This window comes from Erythrolamprus reginae, chromosome 6, assembly GCF_031021105.1.
Source record: "Erythrolamprus reginae isolate rEryReg1 chromosome 6, rEryReg1.hap1, whole genome shotgun sequence".
Classification (NCBI taxonomy): domain Eukaryota; kingdom Metazoa; phylum Chordata; class Lepidosauria; order Squamata; family Dipsadidae; genus Erythrolamprus; species Erythrolamprus reginae.
In genome coordinates this window covers 66497109-66518947 of record NC_091955.1, presented here as the reverse complement: position 1 = coordinate 66518947, position 21839 = coordinate 66497109, and the positions used below count along the sequence as shown (strand labels likewise).

General features: G+C 39.8%; 2 protein-coding genes across 2 annotated transcripts in view; one reads left to right on the top strand and one right to left on the bottom strand.

Annotated features, from left to right (window-relative positions):
* Positions 1-1147: 1147 nt before the first annotated feature.
* On the top strand, positions 1148-18203 carry KDELR3 (KDEL endoplasmic reticulum protein retention receptor 3). The gene is made up of 5 exons (XM_070756124.1): positions 1148-1640; positions 13248-13348; positions 15523-15681; positions 16279-16531; positions 17721-18203. The coding sequence occupies exons 1-5, from the start codon at positions 1550-1552 to the stop codon at positions 17759-17761; spliced, it is 645 nt and encodes a 214-aa protein (XP_070612225.1). The 5' UTR covers positions 1148-1549; the 3' UTR covers positions 17762-18203.
* DDX17 (DEAD-box helicase 17) overlaps positions 18204-21839 on the bottom strand; it is a 31956-nt gene continuing 28320 nt past the window's right edge. Inside the window, exon 13 of the mRNA XM_070756121.1 lies at positions 18204-20926. Within this exon, the coding sequence (XP_070612222.1) occupies positions 20415-20926 (512 nt within the window). The 3' untranslated portion in view covers positions 18204-20414. The remainder of the gene's footprint in view (positions 20927-21839) is intronic.

Here is a 21839-nt window from a genome sequence, read left to right as displayed (position 1 = left end):
GAGCGCGAGCGAACGGCTTGTCCGCCGCCCGCTCGCGCATCGCCCGCCCACGCCGTTCATTCTCGCCGCTTCCCAGCTGAGTCCTGAAGCGAATTCGCTTCAGGACTCAGCTGGGAAGCGCGAGCGAGCGGCGCCAGCGAACGGATTGTCCGCCGCCTGCCTGCCCGCTAGCGAGGAGCCGAAGATTGGGGGCCGCGTGGCTGTTTTAAAACGTCGCCGCCGGCATGGGGGGCTTGCTAGCACCCCCCGGACCCCCAACCCGGGTTTGGGGGGCTGCTAGGAAGCCCCCCATGCTGGCGGCGACGTTTTAAAACAGCCACGCGGCTTCCCAATGAGTCCCGAAGACAAACGCGGAAGTTCGCCTTTGACGTTTGTCTTCGGGACTCAGTTGGGAAGCCGCGCGGCTGTTTTAAAACGGCGGCGGCGGCATGGGGGGCTTCCTAGCAGTCCCCCAAACCCGGGTTGGGGGTCCGGGGGGTGCTGGCAAGCCCCCCATGCCGGCGACGGTTTAAAACAGCCGCGCGGCCCCCAATCTTCGGCTCCTCGCTAGCGCTGCGGAAGTAAAAACACCATCTGCGCATGCGCAGATGGTGTTTTTACTTCCGCAGCACTACTTCGCTAAAACCCGCTCGTTGCGGGGGGTCCTGGAACGGAACCCTCGCAATGATCGGGGGATCACTGTATATATATATTTGTTTTCGTAGATTTTCACGGGTATATGTATGTAGATTGTTCGGAGTTCGGGTTTTGCCCTGTGTAATATTTTCAGTGTCTATGCGACGTTTCGGTGAAATCACATTCACCATCATCGGGCTGAAGTTATAAGCTTCGTGCTGCTGTAAATATAGTTATATATATATATACCCACTAAAACTCTCATTGTGTATTGGACAAAATGAATGAATGAATGAATGAATGAATGAATGAATGAATGAATGAATGAATGAATGAATGAATAAATAAATAAATAAATAAATAAAATGTGCAGCCATTTGATTAGTCCACTCCTTTCCCCCAGCTAGAAAGACATGCCTCCTCCAGGTCTTTTTCCCTTTAAGGACATTTCAAGCTGTAACTTGAGAAGTCAAAGGATGCCAGAGAAAGTTTAGCTAACTTGGCTTAGCGGCTGCTCCCACCTCCCTCCACCATCCTCTGTGTGCAGAGAGAGCATCTATGCCACGTCACCCAGTGCCTGCACTGTAGCTGTTCTGTAATGTTCTTCCATTACTTGGTCGAGAGGGGCTGATGAGTTTCGGAGAAGGCAGAAACTTTCTAGAGAAAGGAAATTCTTTTGGTCTGGGCAGAGTACAGCCAGGTTTTAATTTTAAACTCCGGTGCCCAGTGTTTCTGAAGATTTCTGCTGCCGAGAGAGTTCTTCGCCTAGAAACAGGCATATGCAAAGAAATTGAATGAAAAGGGATCAGGAAGCTGACAGAGGAGCAACAATATCTTTTCCCAAGCATTTGAGTGTGGAGAATCGGCATCTTGCTTTTCAGTTTACATTAACTTGCTTTTCTTCAGATCCCTGTAGGGACATTCTTGGACCATCATGAATATATTTCGGATCCTCGGAGATGTCTCTCATCTCTTAGCTATTATCATTTTGATAGTGAAAATCTGGAGATCAAAGTCATGTTCGGGTAGGTATTGTTCTTATTATCATTATTCTATTCTCTATCTTGCTGAAACTGGTGAGAAAGCCATTTAGAATGACAGGCCAGCCAGAGATTTGTTACTTGAACACAAATGGATCACAGTGACAGATTTGGTGATTTAACCTTAGGCTGCTGGGGTTACATTCATCTTAGACGTATAGCACAATGTTATTGTGCTATACACTGTGTTCAGTTCTGGAGACCTCACCTACAAAAAGATGTTGACAAAATTGAACGGGTCCAAAGACGGGCTACAAGAATGGTGGAAGGTCTTAAGCATAAAATGTATCAGGAAAGACTTCATGAACTCAATCTGTATAGTCTGGAGGACAGAAGGAAAAAGGGGGACAGGATCGAAACATTTAAATATGTTAAAGGGTTAAATAAGGTTCAGGAGGGAAGTGTTTTTAATAGGAAAGTGAACACAAGAACAAGGGGACACAATCTGAAGTTAGTTGGGGGAATGATCAAAAGCAACGTGAGAAAATATTATTTCACTGAAAGAGTAGTAGATCCTTGGAACAAACTTCCAGCAGACGTGGTTGGTAAATCCACAGTAACTGAATTTAAACATGCCTGGGATAAACATATATCCATTGTAAGATAAAATACAGGAAATAGTATAAGGGCAGACTAGGTCTTTCTCTGCCGTCAGTCTTCTATGTTTCTATGTTTATAATAAAGCATAGAGCAGTGTTTTTCAACCAGTGTGCCGTGAGACATGGTCAGGTGTGCCGCGAAGCTCAGAGAAAGAAAACAAGAGAGAGAGAAAGAAAGAGAAAGAGAAATCAAGCAAGAGAGAAAGAAAACAGAGAAAGAAAGCAAGAGAGAGAAAGCAAGAAAGAGAGAGAAAGGGAGAGAGAACAAGAAAGAAAGCAAGAGAGAAAGAAAGAAAACAAGAGAGAGAGAGAAAGAGGGAGGGAAGGTGGGAGAGAGAAAAACATAGAGGGGGGTAGGGAGGGAGAGAGAAAGCAAAAAAGAGGAAAGAAGGAAGAGAGAAAGAAAGAGGGATGGAGAGAGAAAAAAAGAGAGAGAAAGAGGGAGAGAGAAATAGAGCAAAAGGGAGGAAGAGAGAGAATTTTTTTGTCCAATATTTTTTTAGCTGCCCCCCCCCTCAATGTGCCCCATGGTTTTGTAAATGTAAAAAATGTGCCGCGGCTCAAAAAAGGTTGAAAATCACTGGCATAGAGGAATAACTATAGAATAAGGGATATGCGATGGATATCAGAAAGTGAGTTATTCAGTTCAGCAGCACTTTGTAATTCCTTGAACAAAACTAAATTTCTTCCTATCTCAATCTAGATTGAAGTTTTTATTGCAGTGGAAGAGGCAGCAAGATAGCACATTTAATTCAATTTAGAGGACCAGGAAACTTTAGACTTAGTCAAGAACTTTTGCAAGCTAAGGGAGCAAAAATATGGCATCCCTTCTGTCTACCACTGTTAGGGCCAGAACCAACAGAAGTAGCAGCTCACAAAGCTATGCTCCAAAGTGCTTAACAGCAGCAGGCTAGCCAAGGGAATAGAATAGAATCATTTATTGGCCAAGTGTGATTGGCTGTTCTGGACACACAAGGAATTTGTCCTTGGTGCATATGCTCTCAGTGTACATAAAAGATACATACGGTATCATGAGGTACAATGCTTAATGATTGTCATAGGGTACAAGTAAGCCATCAAGAAAAATCAATATTTATTTATTATTTGAATTTACCGTATATTAATATAATATTTGTTAGATCCTTACTGGATGAAAGACTGCAATCAATGGGTAAGAACGATTCTTTATTGAACAAGAGGTAACGGGTTACAGAATAGAAACAAACAAACATGGCCGTGCCTGGCAACTATATATATGCCGGGCTGCCAGGCTGAGCCAACCAATCACCTTGCAGTATTTTCCCGCCCAAGGAATGTGGGCCGGGTACAAGGCCTAACTGTCCTCTGGACACAACACCATTAATATAAGAAGTAAGAATACAAGCAACACCTACTACTACTACTACTATTAGTAGTAATACTAGTGCAGACTTAGTAAATAGTTTGACAGTGTTGAGGGAATTATTTGTTTAGCAGAGTGATGGTGTACGGGGAAAAACTGTTCTTGTGTCTAGTTGTCTTGGTGTGCAGTGCTCTGTAGCGACGTTTTGAGAGTAGGAGTTGAAACAGTTTATGTTCTGGATATGAGGAGTCAGTAAATATTTTCACAGCCCTCTTTTTGACCCATGCAGTATACAGGTCCTCAATGGAAGGCAGTTGGCAATAATGCAAGGAAGGCAGAATAGCTCCCTATCTGCTCACCTTTCTGAAAGTCTTGCCGTCATCTCCTGGTCTCTAGAGTGGTGTTTTCCAGCCTTGGCTACTTGAAGACATTTGGACTTCAACTCCCAGAATTCCCCAACCAGCAAATGCTGGCTGGGGAATTCTGGGAGTTGAAGTCCAGATATCTCCAAGTGGCCAAGGTTGGGAAACACTGCTCTACAGTGCTTGCAACTTGAGTCATAAATCTTACTACCAAAGCAACACACCCTTTTTTTGACATTTGGTGTGGGGCCGAGATAGATTGGAGGTTTTATATTTTTTGAAAAACTATCTTGAGTTTAGAGAGCAACCATAAAGGTTTTTAATTACAATCTATTTCAACATCTTTATTAGTCTAGATGAAAAACGTTAAATTCCGGACATTGAAGTCTAAAACGTATTACTGAACAAACTTTCTAAAACTGCAACTTCATACCAGTTACTTGACTTTCTTGATTTCTTATCACTTGTTACAGCCTTTGTAACAAAAAGTATTTCCTAGACCTTGAAAAAAATCTTTCTGTGCCAAGCTTCCTGTTTGCAAGCCAAACCCTGTCTACTACACCAACCTCTTTCCTAATTCTGAGAATGAAATATGTGTTTAGAAGATGTGGTGCTATGGTTATATAATGCAAACATTGTACAGTTTTTGGTGCTGATGTTTACCCATCTGATAACAAATACTACAGGAGGTTAAATAAGCAGAGACAATTATTTCTCTGTTCACACATTATTTTGATAGAGCCTACTTGTCACCATAGAGTCACCATTGTTGAAAGGAATTGCACTGATAAATAGGAATGTTTATATTTAATTTCTTCCACGTAAAGGCCATCCCTATGAAACTTAGAAAGTTTGCAGCTGCAGACAAGGATTATTCCAGATTCCTATATCAGCAGTAACCAATTTGCAGCAATATATATGCATTTCAGTTCCTTTTCTAATTGTCTGTCTCCTCCATCCTCCACCCTGCCCCAGCTTTTGTTTGATGGATTTCAGAAATTAAACATAGTATTGAAGGGGTGAATTTTTAGTCTTTTGTAACATCCCACCCTTACTTTGTATGGCATAGATGGAGGTCCATTTGTGATGTTTCCCCGAGTTCAATGACCAGAATGTCTGTCAAAGACGCAGAGATAACATTCAACACATTTTCTCTTTAAAATACAATACTACACACCAGCTTGGATCAAGCATTAGTATTCCTCTTGTTTTTTGCCCTCTCAACCTCCCATCTGAGTGTCTTTTAATTTTTTTAAAGTTTAGTTAAGGCCTTCACAGTTATATTTGAGGCAAAACAATTTGAGGAAACCCCAATAAGATCCAAACAGGTCTCCAGAATAGCTATCTAAAGGGGGGGGGGAGAGAATCATGTGGCATCTTAAAGTATAAGAGATTGCTTGCAGATCTTAGCTATACAATAGCAATAGCACTTAGCACTTAGACTTATATAGTTTAGTTTAATTGGGTTTATATGCCACCCCTCTCCGAGGACTCGGGGCAGCTTACAACATATAAAAAGGACACCGAGATCCAATTAATTAAAATGAAAAGTTACAGCTAAAAACTAAAGAACCAATTACAATACACACATATCCATTCAATCAACAAACCCACTATACATTCTATACATTCTATAACCCACTATACATTTTATATATTCTATAACCCACTATACATTGGATATACTGCTTCACAATACTTTACAGCCCTCTCTAAGCAGTTTACAGAGTCAGCATATCGCCCCCCAACAATCTGGGTCCTCATTTTACCCACCTGGAAAGGATGGAAGGCTGAGTCAACCTTGAGCCTGGTGAGATTTGAACTGGTGAACTACAGCCAGCAGTCAGAAGAAGCAGTATGCAGTACTGCACTCTAACCACTGTGCCACCAATAAATAAGTTGATCTTGAACATTTGTAAGAACTTATTTTATATTCTAACTGTTTTTCAAACTTTGAGACCTTAAAATGTGTGAAATTCAATTCCCCAGTGGCTAGAAAACACTGCTCTAGCTCCTAAAATGAATGTTTCTCGTGGACTGAGCCTACTCTTTGCTATGTTCTACAATAAATTACTTTCCTTTCTTGTTTTGCTTATATTGTTATTTGCAATCATTTTGTGCCAAGACTTTTCTGAAGCTACCAGCAGATTTCAAATTGTTTCCAAAAAGAGAGTAGTAATAAAAAGGCAAAAGCCCCTTTCCCCCAGAAGTATTCTATATACTCTTTTTCCCATCCTATGTGCTGAACATTTTATGAAGCCCAAGAAAGAATATCCAAGGGGGGTTAACAGTACATACATATGTGGGGTGGAGTTAGATCCCCTAATGAATAAAGCCAGATGTAATGCTAGTGTCCTTTCCAGCTCTCTCTCTCCACTTCTCTTACACACACAAATCAATGCACAAAAGATAAGTGCTTGCCACATAAATAGGTTCAGGGGACTGCAACATTATGATGCTGATATTGTTGACAATTGCACAGGAGAATGATAGGTGTATATGCTCAACTCAGCTATATACATACATTTAGAAACTGATTGAACTGTCATTGGATTTAAGAGGAGAATGATAGATGTACTCCATTTAGAAACTGATTTAACTGTTATTGCATTTAATGTGGCTTACTCCAAAGAAAGTATCCTCTATGTTGGAAGGGTTTTTTTTCCCCCTCCAGAGGGATTGGATAAATGGAAAGTGGGATGGAGAGAGATTAATGGGACTTTCCATTAATTTTATAATGAATGTCTATGGAGATTCTCAGCCATTCAGGTTATGGTTGTCCCAAAGATGCTTTTTCAAAAGGCAACTGGACTTTCTTGGGGGGTTTTGCTTCTCATCCAGGAAGCTCTGACTGTCAGAGATGAAGAAGCTTCTCGGATGAGAAGTGAAACATCTTCAAATTAAAACAAGAAAGTCCAGTTGCCTCTTGAAAAAAAGACATTCAGAATGAAAGATAAACAACCCTGTGGGCCTCAGTTGGGCTGAGACTAAAAATTATAGGCACAATTTTAAGATATACTTTCTAATGGATACCAAAGTCCTGTATTCCCTTGTATAATTTGATTGCAATCCACCCAAACAAGATGAAAATATTGTAACCGATCGGGGTGGATTGCAACCAGTGTTCAAATGTTCTTCATCAGCCCCAGAGTGACACTGTGAGAAATCCAGAAAAATAGAACCTGTCAGCCAGTTGAATGATTGAATTACAATGTCTAAAAATTTGTCTTCAACTTGCTGATTCATCTATCCATCCACGCATTTTCTCTTTTATAAATTGTATGTATGTATGTATGTATGTATGTATGTATGTACATATGTATTTAATTTATATGCCGCCCAATTTCCTAAGGACTCTGGGCAGCTTACAATAAAGAGAACAACTAAAAGAGCAGTTTAAAAAGATAATTAAAAACCCAAATTAAAGCATACATATCTCTTGTGGCCAGATCTAGATAATACCTCATTTGATCAACAGTTTTGGAAATAACAAGTGTACACGATTTTGGATTACTGGAATTATCCAATAATTCCTTCTCAGACAGAATAGAACAGTGATGGCGAACCTTTTTTTCCTCGGGTACCAAAAGAGCGTGTGCGTGCATTATCGTGCCCTCACCCATAATTCAATGGCCGGGGAGGGCGAAAACAGCTTCCCCCGCCACCCTGGAGGCTGGAAATAACCTGTTTCCCAACTTTTGGTGGGTCCAGTATACTCATGTTTCACCCTCCCCAGGCTCCAAAGGCTTCCCTGGAGCTGGGGGAGGGTAAAAACGCCCTCCCCCATCCTCCCAGAGGCCCTCTGGAAGCCAAAACGTCCTCCCAGATCCTCTGTGTGAGCCAAAAATCAACTGGCAGGCACACACTTGCACCTTGGAGCTGAGCTAGGGCATTGGCTTGCGTGTCAGGAGATATGGCTCCATGTGCCACCTGTGGCATTTGTGCCATAGATTCGCCATCACTGGAATAGAAGCATTTGACATTTTGGGTGTATTTATATAGAAATGAGAGCCAGAGAGGTACATACAGAAAAGAGACACTGTATATAAACAAATCAACCATGCCTTTTTATTACTTCCTCCTTACAATTGCAGACTACAGTAGTCCCTCACCTATCGCTGGTGTTACGTTCCAGACCTGGCCGCGATAGGTAAAATCCGCGATGGGGAATTTATCGACTGATAGTACTTATTTAAGTATTTATATTGTAATTGTTTGGTAAGTTTTCATTGTTTTAAGTGTTTATAAACCCTTCCCACACAGTATTTATTTTAGATACAATATTTAAATACAGTATTTACAATTTTAGATTTATTTTATTTTTTTGAAAAACCTGCCGATCGAGTTCGGTGGGCTGTTTAAATCTGCCGACCGACTTCCTCAGAAACCCGCGATGAAGTGAAGCCGCAGTAGGTGAAGTGCGGTATAGCGAGGGACTACTGTATTCCATTGTGACAAAAGACCATATGCCAAGACTGTACTTTGGACAAACATTTAACTTTTAAATTATCCTGATGCAGTTCTTACCCTCCAGGGCAGATTGCTGTTACTGCGTGCACAGCTTCGGTTGTCTTGCATGTGCACGCGTGTGTCCACAGCATTTTTATATATTTATTTATTTGTTTATTCGATTTTTATGCCGCCCTTCTCCTTAGACTCAGGGCGGCTTACAACATGCTAGCAATAGCACTTTTTAACAGAGCCAGCATATTGCCCCCACAATCCAGGTCCTCATTTTACCCACCTCGGGAGGTTGGGAGGCTGAGTCAACTTTGAGCCAGCGATGAGATTTGAACCACTGACCTACAGATCTACAGTCAGCTTCAGTGGCCTGCAATACAGCACTCTACCTGCTGTGCCACCCCGGGACGTGCACGTGAGTGAGATTTTGCTTCTGCGCATGTGCAGGAAGCAAAAAATATGAAAAAAGATGGCACGCCTATAGAACTGCTACCGGAGTGATTGCATGCAAATTGAGCAATCTGACGGCTGCTACGGATGTGGAGTCTGCTACCACACGAGTAGCAACCTACTACTGCTACCTTCCCAAAATAAAGCAGCATGGTTCAATTATTTCAACATATGTACAGACAACTGCTTTTGAGAACTTCCGAGAAATCATTGCTCCAAATCAAGACTAATGGATTAACTTTCTCAGCTCTTACTTGACCATTCTTCTGTCTTTAAAAAATACTGCTAGTACCAGTCTGTTTATAGTAAAAACTGGCTAAATGTTACTGAGATTTTGTGGGATAATCATTAGTCATCATCATCATTATTATTAATAGTAATAGTAATAATAGTAATAATAATAATAATAATAATAACAACAACAACAATTTTATTAGAAAATAAATTGACTTACAGCTATACATTATATTACATTCAGGAAAAAGAAAAGTTATACATTATTAGAACAAAGAAAGGAAAGGGACAAAAAATTACATTAAAAACAAGAGAGATAAACTTGTTCTCTCTTTACTAAATTATTTTTGCTTATGTCTTTCTAGATCTTTGCAGTACTTCATATCATTGGCTTAAATGCTTTCAAATTCATTCTACTATACTAATCTATTATTAATTGTTACTAGTACATTATATTAGAGGTAAAAAGTAAAATATCAAAGCTAGTTACAATTTATTTATACAATTTGTTCTTAATCAAATTAGTATAGCTCATTTTTCATAACTAAACAATCACTAGTGTTAATAGCTTCTACTGTGTCTTACAGTTCTAGAAAAAAGAGGTGATTCTAATATTTATTTTTAGTTACTTTAATTCATTTTTATCAAGCTTTGTTTGATGTTACTGCCTTTAGTTCGACATTAGTATAAAGTTTTTAAATCAATTATTGTAGTGATTTTTCCTCTTAAAATATTTTATATCTACCGGTATATTGTTTAGGCACTATGCAGATATCTTTAAACTAGAGATGGGCTGTTGGTTTGAGCTCCAAGCTTGGCAATTTGACTGCAAACGTTTTGTCAACATTTGAGGAGACATTGTCGGCGCGTTTTGACTCAGAAAAGCTGACACGCTGACAACATTTCCTCAAATGGTGATGAAATGTTTGCAACCAAATTGCATAACTACTAACGTGAGCTACTAACATTCAAAACACATTTAAACTAGAAATCCACAAATAAACACAATATTCCATTATTGAATCACAGTTATTTATAGAAACCATTTGAACAATTTTTTTAAAAAAAACATTTTTTAAACAGAGCTGCCAGGTCTGGAATGTAAACATCTGGGTGACCAGTAGAGGAGTTTGAAGTTTTGTTACCCCAGAAGTTCCATTTATGAGGAAAAACTGCTATTTCATGTTCTAAAGGTTCTAAAGGCCTTAACTATAAGCGTCTGAACCTTGGAAAAATAACTGTTTTCCTAATATCATGCATTCATTCAGCCAGAAGTTTTTTTTTCCTAATCTTTCTGTGCCGCGACCCCTTAATACACTTCCTCATGTTGTGTGTGATCTCCAACCCTAAATCTAGCGCCAATTCTCCAACAGAGTTTTAAGCTGATTGGCAGGAAGGTCAGAGGGACACCCCCACTGTAAACGCCCGATTGATCGGGTTGTAAAAATATGTTCCAAGGTGCCAGAATAGAAGCTTTAGTTCCTAACACCATGGGAAATTTGTCTTTTCCCATGGTCTTAAGCGACCCCTGTGAAACGGTCATTCGACACCCCCCCAAAAGGGTCCCAACCCCCAGGTTGAGAACCACTGTTTTAAAGGAACACATTTTGCAATTGCAACCATTAGATAAAATAAAATAGAAGCATGTGTGAACCTGGGAGGCCTGGGTGTCAGGACCACTACTGACCTGATGTAATATCCCAATGCAGGAGGATTATAATTAATGTAAAGATTATAACAAATAAAGAATGCTGAGTCATCATGAATCTACAGAAAATGCTGCAACATGATTGGTGAATAAATGTATAAAATGTAATGCACCTTTGTATAGGTCTGGCTAGTGGCTTGTGCGTGGTTTGTTGTAGGTGGCTTGTTGTGAATTGTGGGTGGTTTGTTGTCTACATTGTACTAGTAAGATAGTTATAGTTTTTGCTACGAAGTAAAATATTTTCTCAAGAACTCCTGTTACATTGTATTTATTCAAGACTTCAATCTTGGTCTGTGGCTGGCTGGGCTATACATCATCTGCAAAACGCTACTCTAACACTGGGCTGGACTATTCTGCATCCCGTGCAGCTGGTAGCTGATTCCAATAGCGAAGTGGCTGAGGTGGGGATGCGCCAGTGGGCTGTGCAGCTGGCACCCAAATCAGACAATGAGGTTGGAAAGGACTCAGTGCCAGAGGCAGAGATTCAGCCAGGGGCTTCAGAACCTCTAGAATCTTCCATCAGTGACAAAGAAGAGGAGGAGCCAATTCTCAATGCACAGGCACGCACAGCTGCCAAAAGGCAGGAATGGTTCCTCAGGAGGAAGTTTCCTCAGGAGTAAGGATGGGGGCTAATTGGCCCCTCCTCTAGCCTAGTTAAGGGATGCCAATGAAGGAGCCAATTTGCAGGAAACAACTTTGTTCATCTCCTTTTGTATCTTGACTCCAGAAACGTCTGTCAGCTACTGTTTGCTCTCTTGGCATTTTTTATTTTTATTTTTACAAATTGCTTCTGGGCATTTTCCCAACCACTGTAAAATTGCTGTTATCTACAAGGCTATTTACTCAGAATCGAGTTATGGACTTGTGCTGGCTGTTAATGAAGTTGAATTAACAGCCAGTGTTCAAAAAAAGACTGTTTTAAACTGTATTTGTGATTGACAACCACTAAGAAAGCTCATTAGTCCTTAATTAGTAAACTAAGGTTTGTACAGTCTTTGTGTGCAGCGTTGTTAGTACATGGTACATAATGGTATTTGTGGTTGCCATGTATGTTAAAACTACCAATTGTAGTTTGTATTTTTACAGTTGCAATACCTCTTTAAGGACTGTGGCTGGTTCACCATAAGAGGGCGCCAGCACTCTCTCCTGTTGATGATGCTGGATAGCTCATTCACCTTTTTGCCTTTACCTTATGGGGGAGTATATTTTGCTTCATGCAGCTATGTGCGGTTTGTTGATTCTTTCTGCTTTGTGCTTATAAATATGTATACAGTATACAGTGGTACCTCAAGATACGAACCCCTCGTCTTACGAACAACTCGAGATATGAACCCGGGGTTCAGAAAAAATTTGCCTCTTCTTACGAACTTTTTTCATGTTACGAACGCCAAACCCGAACTTCCGGGTTCAGCGTTCAGGAGGCTGTTGGGAAGCCCCCCGGCTGTTTTAAAAGGTGACAGCCGGGCGGCGGGGCTTCCCAGCAGCCTCCGAACGCCGAACCCGGAAGTTCGGGTTTGGCGTTCGGCTTCGGGAGCCTGCTGGGAAGCCACCCGGCTGTTTTAAAAGGTGACAGCCGGGCTGGGGGGCTTCCCAGCAGCCTCCCGAACCCCAAACCCGGAAGTTCAGCAAAAGTTCGGGGTTGAGGAGGCTGCTGGGAAGCCCCCCAGCCCAGCTGTGACCTTTTAAAACAGCCGGGCGGCTTCCCAGCAGCCTCCTGAAGCCAAACGCCAAACCCGAACTTCCGCGTTCGGCATTCGGAGGCTGCTGGGAAGCCCCGCCTCCCGGCTGTCACCTTTTAAAACAGCCTGGGGGCTTCTCGGCGGCCTCCCGAATGCCGAACGCGGAAGTTCGGGTTTGGCGTTCGGCGTTCGGGAGGTCGCTGAGAAGCCCCCAGGCTGTTTTAAAAGGTGACAGCCGGGCGGCGTTTTTTTGCAGGTTTTTTTTTTGGGTTGCACGGATTAATTGACTTTACATTGTTTCCTATGGGAAACAATGTTTCATCTTACGAACCTTTCATCTTACGAACCTCCGCCTGGAACCAATTAGGTTCGTAAGACGAGGTGTGACTGTATGTAAATAATACTATTCAGCATACTAAGTCTGTGTCGTTACTGGCTGTATCACACATCCACACTCTTTTTTAAACTCTGCTCAGCGTACGTCGAAGGTCTTATAGCCTAGCTGCACCGAGACATACCATGTGTTCTTTGTGATCCGTAGCTGGGGCAGAACAGCTTGACTGAATGTCCACTACTGTCTCTTCCGTGACAGAATCTGGTACTTTGATCGCAGAGGATTCTCTTGGGTGGTTGTGACATCAGGTATTAGTTGCTGTCTCCCACAGCCCACTAAATAATCTGCATCTTTAGGCTTAAAATCTCAAAAGCCTTTCCTTAGTTTATTTTATCTTTGTTGTTCATATTTCCTGATGTACAGGTATTTCAGGAAAGAGTCAGATCCTCTTTGCACTTGTTTTCACAAGTCGTTACCTTGACCTCTTCACAAACTTCATCTCCTTTTACAATATCACCATGAAGGTAAGGAAATGGGGCGGAGGGGAAGCTAGTTGATTCATTCATTCATTCAGACCTTTTAAGTCGTGCAGTTATTTAAGTGTAGCCCATTTTGATTAAGGGATAGCTAAATAACACACACACCCTGTAAATAATCCCCCACTATAATTTTAATTATTCATATACAGATAATCCTTTATTTACAATAGTTCATTTAGTGACGATTCAAAGTTACAATGGCACTGAAAAGTGACTTATGATACGTTTTCATACTTATGACTGTTGTAGCAGCTCCAAGATCAATATGATCAAAATTCAGATGCACGGCAACTGACTTGTAGTTATGACATTTGCAATGTCCTGGAGTCATGTGATCATTTTTGTAACTTTCTGACAAGCAAAGTCAATGTGTGAGCCAGATTCACTTTTACTAACTTAACTGCAATTAAACAATTAAACCCCCAAGCAGCAAAGAATTAGCATCTGCCCTGAGTCTTCGGAGAAGGGCGGCATACAAATCTAATAAATTATTATCAAATTATTATCATAGTTGTTTTTCTCCAGATGTTCGTATCCCATTCCAATGGGATTAAAAGTGAAAGCTGCAAGTTATTTCTATGTTCCGACTGCCAAACTTGAACCTGCCTTCTAAAAGTTCAGATATACTAAAGTCCCTATCTCCTTAATTTTTCTACAAACTTATAAAGCTCACAAAATTATTATTTATTAGACTTGTATGCCACCCTTCTCCAAAGATTCGGGGCAGCTCGCAAGATACAAAAACAATACAACAAATCTAATTAATTAAAAATTACTACTAAAATCCCATGTTAAAATCAGTCAGCCAATTCATAACCACATCACATTTTGTAAACTGGGTGGGGTGGGGGTGTTTGATCTAATTGCTCCATGCCTGACAACATAAATGAGTCTTAACACTCTTGCGAAAGGCGAGGAGGATGAGGGCAGTGCGAATCTCCGGAGGGAGCTGATTCCAGAGGGCCGGGGCCACCAGAGAAGGCTCTTCCCCCTCGGCCCTGCCAGATGACATTGTCTGGCCGACTGGACCCAGAAAAGGCCAACTCTGTGGGACCTAACTGGTCACTGGGATTTATGCAGCAGAAGGCGGTCCCTTAAGTAATCTGGTCCGATGCCATATAGGGCTTTGATACACTGAAATGCTTCCTGCATGAATAGACACTTATAAAAAAAGACTGAAGACAAGATAAGTTTCATAATCAGGAAGGAAGCAGTTAGTGTGATGCAAAAATTCCCATCTCCATGACAATAATGAGAGAAGCAAAGTATACCTTTCTCTTAGCAGTGCTGATTAAGCCACCAGCATGCTTCGCTGAGATATTTAAAAATATGGTACTCTCCTCCCATTGCAATGTATAGAGCATGTATGATGGCATGAAAGTGATCATTAATATTCAGGGATTTAGGACTGGATCGAAAATCAAGCAGAATTAAAACTATAGCTTCTTGTGAAAAAGCCATTAATTAGTACTAGCATTTAATGGTCAACTCATAACATGGCATTCCTGTTATGAGGTACGAAGGATGCACAAGAGATTGACACACTTGAAAAGTGTTGGATGAAGCTGTTTATTCAACAGCCATGAAAACCAGCTATTCAATACTAGGAAGCTATTCAATACTAGGAAAAAATCAAGCCAAATAAGAATCAAGAAACAAAAGCATACTTCAAATTCACTTGAATTATAAGGACTGATGCATCTCTGAAAAATACCATTCTATCTACCAGAACAAGGTGGATAGAAGCTCAAGAGAATACATGAGGTGCTTAGCTGGGGTACTGCAAGTTAGTTATACCTGAAATAATTAGGTAATACCTGTATAGTAGCACTTGCTTCCATGCTATCAAGCTTTACTCCATTTGCTTGATGTTCAAAAAACTGATAGAAAGCTATTTCTCTTAACTGTTAAATAATTTTAAGTAAAGGTGGAAAAAGCCAGGTTGCTTTGTGGTACCAAAATAAAGTCAAATAGAAATTTCAAGATTAACTTACTTCATTGAGCTCAAAAGCTTTCTGGAACTGCAGCTCACTTCATCAGATGTTAAATCTTGGAGGTTCTACCAGTCTGTGTCCGGTTAGTATCACTGACCAATTATAAAAAGCTGCCCTTGAACAGGGACGATCTAAGTAGCATAAATTATTTCTATCTCTCTGTAGGTTATTTTCTTACTTTGTGCCTATGTTACTGTGTACCTTATCTATGGAAAATTCCAGAAAACTTTTGACAGTGAACAAGATACTTTCCGTCTTGAGTTCCTTTTGATTCCTGTCACAGGTATCTCCTTTTTAGAAAACTACAGTTTCACTCCTTTAGAGGTAAGGTGCTTGTTTCTGTTAAAGTACAATAGTATCCATATTTTTGTGAGCTCAGCTTCTCTGAAACTACAGTGTTCCCTCGATTTTCGCGGGTTCAAACTTCGCGAATAGCCTATACCACGGTTTTTCAAAAAATATTAATTAAAAAATACTTTGCGGTTTTTTTCCTATACCAGAGTTTTCCCACCCGATGACGTCATATGTCATCGCCAAACTAATAATTTTTGCAAATAAATAACAAAAAAAATAATTATTGTTAATAAATAATTATGTTTATAAATATCAGGATCACTAAGTGTCTTATTCAATGGTGAGTACCAGTAATAATGGTGAGTAAATGGTTGTTAAGGGAATGGGAAATGGTAATTTAGGGGTTTAAAGTGTTAAGGGAAGGCTTGTGATACTGTCCATAGCCAAAAATGGTGTATTTACTTCCGCATCTCTACTTCACGGAAATTTGACTTTTGCGGGCGGTCTCAGAACGCATCCCCCATGGAAATCGAGGGAACACTGTACTTATTAAATAGCTTATGCATTTTTGTAATTTTTTGTGTCAATATTTTGGATATTTATCCTGGATTTACTGTTCTTCCTCAGATACTATGGGCTTTCTCAATTTATCTAGAATCAGTGGCTATCCTTCCACAACTTTTTATGATTAGCAAAACAGGTGAAGCTGAGACAATCACAACACATTACCTTTTCTTCTTGGGCCTTTATCGTGCGCTTTATCTTGCCAACTGGATCTGGCGTTATTACATGGAAACCTTCATTGATCAAATTGCTGTTGTTTCTGGAGTAGTACAGACAATCTTCTATTGTGACTTTTTTTATCTCTACGTCACCAAAGGTAAGGATCACCAAGATTAATAAAAAATGGATGATGAAATGCTATCTCCTGTGGCATGAGTCACAGGTTTGGGTTATTTCTTGGATTATGAGCAATTTTAAGAGGGCAGAGTTCTAGAATTCCTAGACCAACTCGGGACACCATTCTTGCCTTGGGAGAACACTGTCAAAACCTGTTTCAGCTGGGCCTAAGCAAACAAACAGCAGACTCTGCTTTCAAATTTGAATACCTCTTCCCCGCAAAAGTTTCCTTTGACACAGCTGTCAATCACAATGATTTTGTTTTTTGATTATTTTTCTTTATGAAGTCATCATTTGTGAACGTAGAAGCTTTCCCATCACCTTAGTTGTACTTTTTCATTATAACTTTTAACAAAAATAGTGCACATGGTTATGACCTGTAAAGCCCTACAAGGCATCAGGCCAGAATACCTACAGGTCCCCCTTCTGCCGCACAAATCCCAGCAACCGGTCAGGTCCCACAGAGTTGACCTTCTCCAGTTCCTGTCAACAAGACAATGTTGGTTGGCAGGTCCTAGGGGAAGAGCCTTCTCTGTGGGGGCTCCGGCCCTCTGGAGATCAACTGCCCCAGAGATTCATACTGCCCCCACCCTCCTTGCTTTCCGCAAGAGTCTTAAGATTCATTTATGCTGCCAGGTCGTGGGGCTATTAGATTCTTCCCCTTGGCCGATGAATGTGCTGAGAGAAAGTTGAATGGGAATGACTGCTTTTTATGGCTTGGGTTTTTAGATTTTATATTTAATTAATTGGATATAAAATGTTATTGTTTTATTATAAGTTGTAAGCTGCCCCGAATCCTCAGAGAGGCGGCATAAAAGTCCAATAAATAAATAAAATTGGGAGGGAATATCTATAACCATGTCTTTAAAAGCAGAAATAGAAAGTTCTAACTTCTGTGTTCTTCCCCACCCCAATCTTTGCATTCTAGGATTGTTAGATATTACTGACTTTAGTAAGTTGGAAAAACAATTCATCTTAATATATTATAAAGTATATAATATACTTTAATAATAAACAATTCATCTTAATATATTATAAAGTATATAATATACTTTATGTGGAAGTCAATGTGCTAAAGATACCATTAAATGTTCTTCGTATAGCATAAAAATATGGAAACTAAAAGGCCATTGCTTTCTATTGAACTATTTTCCCTTCTCTTCATTTAGTACTAAAAGGAAGGAAACTGAGTCTTCCAATACCTATATGAAGATGTGCACAATGGAAGTAAAGCAGCTGAAGTCCCTGTTTCAGGATTCAAGACTCTTTTGCCATGTCACTATTTGAATTCAGAATATATGCTTTTCTTACATTTCTATTAGAAAACATGATTGCACCAAAGGGACTGTGGTGTAAGTAACTAACATTTCAGAACTTAACTATTTAGCATGGAAGACAACTCATCTGCAGTATTTTTTTTAAAGAAGCATTCCTTCAAAACTAAAGAAACCAGATTAGGATTTAACCGTTGTATCCTCTATAATGGCTACATCATTTTCTAAAAAGTTCAAGCCAAATTTCAAATGATTATAAAGATTAAAACAGCTGTGACTTAACACTCTTTCCTAAACTATCAACGTTTCCTCAAGGAATTAGGGAAAACATTTTTAAATATTCAATTGTATTTTTAAATAAAAACCAAGATTTCTGGATTTTATTGACAACAGTGTTTTTATTCATACCTACAAAAGAAAACAAGATGGTATCAAAAGGACAATTTACAAACTAATAGTAACATAGCTTTTTAATATACTGTGCCTGAACATCACAGAGCTATGAATCTCTCTTTTCAAGTCTTTATTCACAGAACAGGAATGTGTTCAAATACCAATATAGGGGGGGAAAACAGTCCCCAACAATTCAACCTAAGAAGCCTGAAGGGTTTTAAGAGTATCTTTTAATTAAACAAAGCCTACACAATGACTTTTGTAAAAGGGAATATAGGCTAGATATTAGCATGTTTACTGATAATTCAAATAATGATTTTTTTTTCCAATTGGCCACATTTTTTAAACAGTAAGTGGAAACAAGCTGTAGATGTCAGAGTTCAATTATTTGTTAATGCTCAGTCTGAGCACAACACTCACCAAGCTGTAACTATGTTCAAACTACAGCACAACACTGTGAGGGCCTAATACAATTTTCTATTGGCAAAGATGAAGACCAAATCCCTTTAAAGACAATGGAGAAGAATTTATTCTTCCTCCTTCCTTTAGGCCCGTAGATTCATTTCTGCATGAACAGCAGCTCCATGATGTTTTCATTAAGAAAGGAAATACAAATCAGGCAGTGTCCATTAAATGAATGTTCATTTCTAGTATTTTTAATGAAGATAACTGCCAAATATATATCTTAATTATGATTATGGAAACCAAACTGAGAAAGAGGATTTTAACTAGCAAGCCTTTATTGTACAAGGTCTGTACCAACAACCTACCTTTATGATGTGTGCAGACACGCAAGTGGTTATTATTCTCCAGTCTGCTCTTATTGAGAAACACTACTTAAATCCCGTTTTTATAAGCCAAACCCACATTGCTATAAATAACTCAGTTGTTTTAAAAACCTGTTACCCAAAACTGGGGGGTGGGGAGAGCAAAAAGAAAAGAAAAGCCCTATAGATTCTGTCTCTTATGACAGAAAAGATTTTCTTGCAATGTTTATCTGGACATAACAGGTGAAACCAACTACTATCAACTTTCTCCTGCTAGTTACAAGACAGAAACTTTAATATTGGAATAATCCCATCCCACCTCCCACACTCCCCCAACTTTAAACCTTTCTCAAGACAGGGGGGAAAAGAACAAAGGAACGAAAGTATTTACTAAAGTTCTTTCTCTTCCTAAAATCTAGGGTGCTACCTACCTGTAAAAAGCGGAGTATAATAGCCAGCTGAAGAAACTCACTCATAAAGCCATTGGAAAGCCTAGTCAAATGTGGATATAAAATGCATCTTCAAGATATATTAGCTATCTCCTCACCATCCCTTTAAGAGATTTTAAGGTTTTGTTTAGCTTAAAATAAATCTGAAAAATGGAACATTTTTGCTAATGCAGTAGGATCTCACACATGTCCAGTGAGGAATCTTGATATTATGGGGCAGCTGTGATTTGTGGTATCTTGGGTGCAATCGAAGAGCCATATAAAAATTCAATAAAAATAAAGTGTAGCAATTCTGTGATTACATCTAAGGTGAAAATGCATTGCAACAGAAAAGAGCATTAATCTCCAACACTTACATCCCTTATGCATAGGGCTGGTAAGATATGCAGCTGAGAAATGGTAGCTAAACACAAAATTATTTTTATATTTTGTAGAAGTTTGAAAGAATAAGTAGAGTCAAACCAAAGAAAATATCTTCCCAAATTCTCCTATGCCAAATCCAAGGCATGTCATTAGCTGTAGAAAACCTAAGTCTCAATTTCAATAAGCAAAAATCACACATTTAATATTCTGTTTAAAAAGGAGGTACTCCTTAGCACCATCTTTTTTGATGTTTATATTATAGAGAAGTCTTCTGCACAGCAATTTTTTATACACAAGCCTCAGACGCAAGCCTCAGACACAAGAACAGCTGGACTGGGACAAACCTGCCTTGTAGTTCTTTCTTTCTTGACAGAAAATTTCAGATTACATAATGCAAGGTCATAAGGAAATTTTCCACAGTCGATAATACTTTAAAAAAAGAAAATCAGTTAATGTGTACCGGGACCATTTTTGTGGGCACAATTTGGATAGTAAATTCTAAAGCTAACCTGCATTAAGAAAAACATCACTGTAGAGATGGGGTTGAGAAGGGGAAGAGACAGAAAAAGTGAGAAAGGGTTGCAAATCTTCACTGATAACCACTAACTGAAGTGGCTTCATTTGCGTGAAGGAGGAGGGGGTGGTGGAGGCGGCGGATACTGATAGCTGGCAGTTTGCCCCATATAGCCCATCACACTGGTGCCAGGAGGCTGAGGAAACTGTTGCGACATGAGAGGCTGTGGCTGCTGGCCTGAACGGCCCATCCCTGCATATTGCTGTTGGTTGGTACTTTGTGAGTTTCTCCCAGCACTAGCAGCGCTGGCTCCTCCATACCCAGCAGCATAATCTGCCCCATAACTACTTGCTCCATAAGCTGCAGTTCCATAGGCTCCCTGGGCATAACCATATTGGCTTTGCTGTGCCCCAAATGCAGAAGTTGCATTTCCGTAAGCACTACTATAGGCTTTGTTAGCTCCATTGGCAAAACTGTCAGTGCGATCACGGTCTCGGAAATTACTTGAGTCTCTTCGGCCATCCTTAACTCCCCGGAGCCTTCGTTCACACTCCTCCTGATACATCAAATTAGGATTGTTGGATGAATTGCTTGTACGGTAACGAGAACGACCACCTGGTAAGACATACATATACAGTATACAGACCTGAATTTAGTAATATCCACTAAATGTTTTCAATACAATGACTAGACATGTTTACTAGTTCATTATTAAGGCCTCGTGTAACTTAATAGGCTTTCTTTATTATTTTGATAATACACACCCAACTGCTTTATTCTTAAAAACACAGGCAGAAGATCAAAAATCATTTTTACTTCATTGTCAATGAAAGCTGTCATTATCGCCGAGACCGTCTTCTATCTCATAGTTCCCAGTGACCAATAAGATCCGACAGAGCTGGTCTCCTCCAGGTCCCATCAGCTAAACTGTCTGCTGGCTGGCCTGTAGGGAAGGGCCTTCTCTGTGGCTGCCCCAGCTCTCTGGAACAAACCACCCCGAGCTCTGGACTGCCCCATCCCTATTGACCTTCCAGAAAGCGTAGAAGACCTGGCTTGGGGCTGTTGATTTCGCTATTTTATGAGGTCCCTCCTTGAATGATATGTATATAGGTGATTTTTTAAAACTGTTTTTTCCTTAATCTTTTATGTTGTTTTTTATATCCTATTGTAAGCTGCCCAGTGTTCTTCTGGAGTTGGGCGGCATAGAAATACAATCAATCAATCTTCTATTTCTATCAAAAGCCTTTTTTGTCAATCTTATTTTGGCATGATAGGGTGAATAGGGTGAGCTATTACTGGCTACAAAAATAAGTTGTGAAGATTTATTATTTATCTTTATACTTTTTTCTATAACTTTAAATCAGATTATCCAAGAACAGATAGAAAATGTGTACAAATATGATTAATTAAAACTGCAGATTTATTCACACTAAAGTAAAAGGTAAAGGATTCCCCTGCAGATTTTACTCCATTAATGATTGCTGACTATAAAGGGGTAATGTTCATCTCCCCTTCAATGGTTATTGAG

Excerpts from the sequence above, each read along its gene's own strand:
- KDELR3 (XM_070756124.1), top strand. The coding sequence starts at position 1,550 with ATGAATATATTTCGGATCCTCGGAGATGTCTCTCATCTCTTAGCTATT. Across the intron at positions 1,641-13,247 it reads GAGATCAAAGTCATGTTCGG|GTATTTCAGGAAAGAGTCAG; the intron begins GTAGGTATTGTT and ends CCTGATGTACAG. Across the intron at positions 15,682-16,278 it reads ACAGTTTCACTCCTTTAGAG|ATACTATGGGCTTTCTCAAT; the intron begins GTAAGGTGCTTG and ends GTTCTTCCTCAG.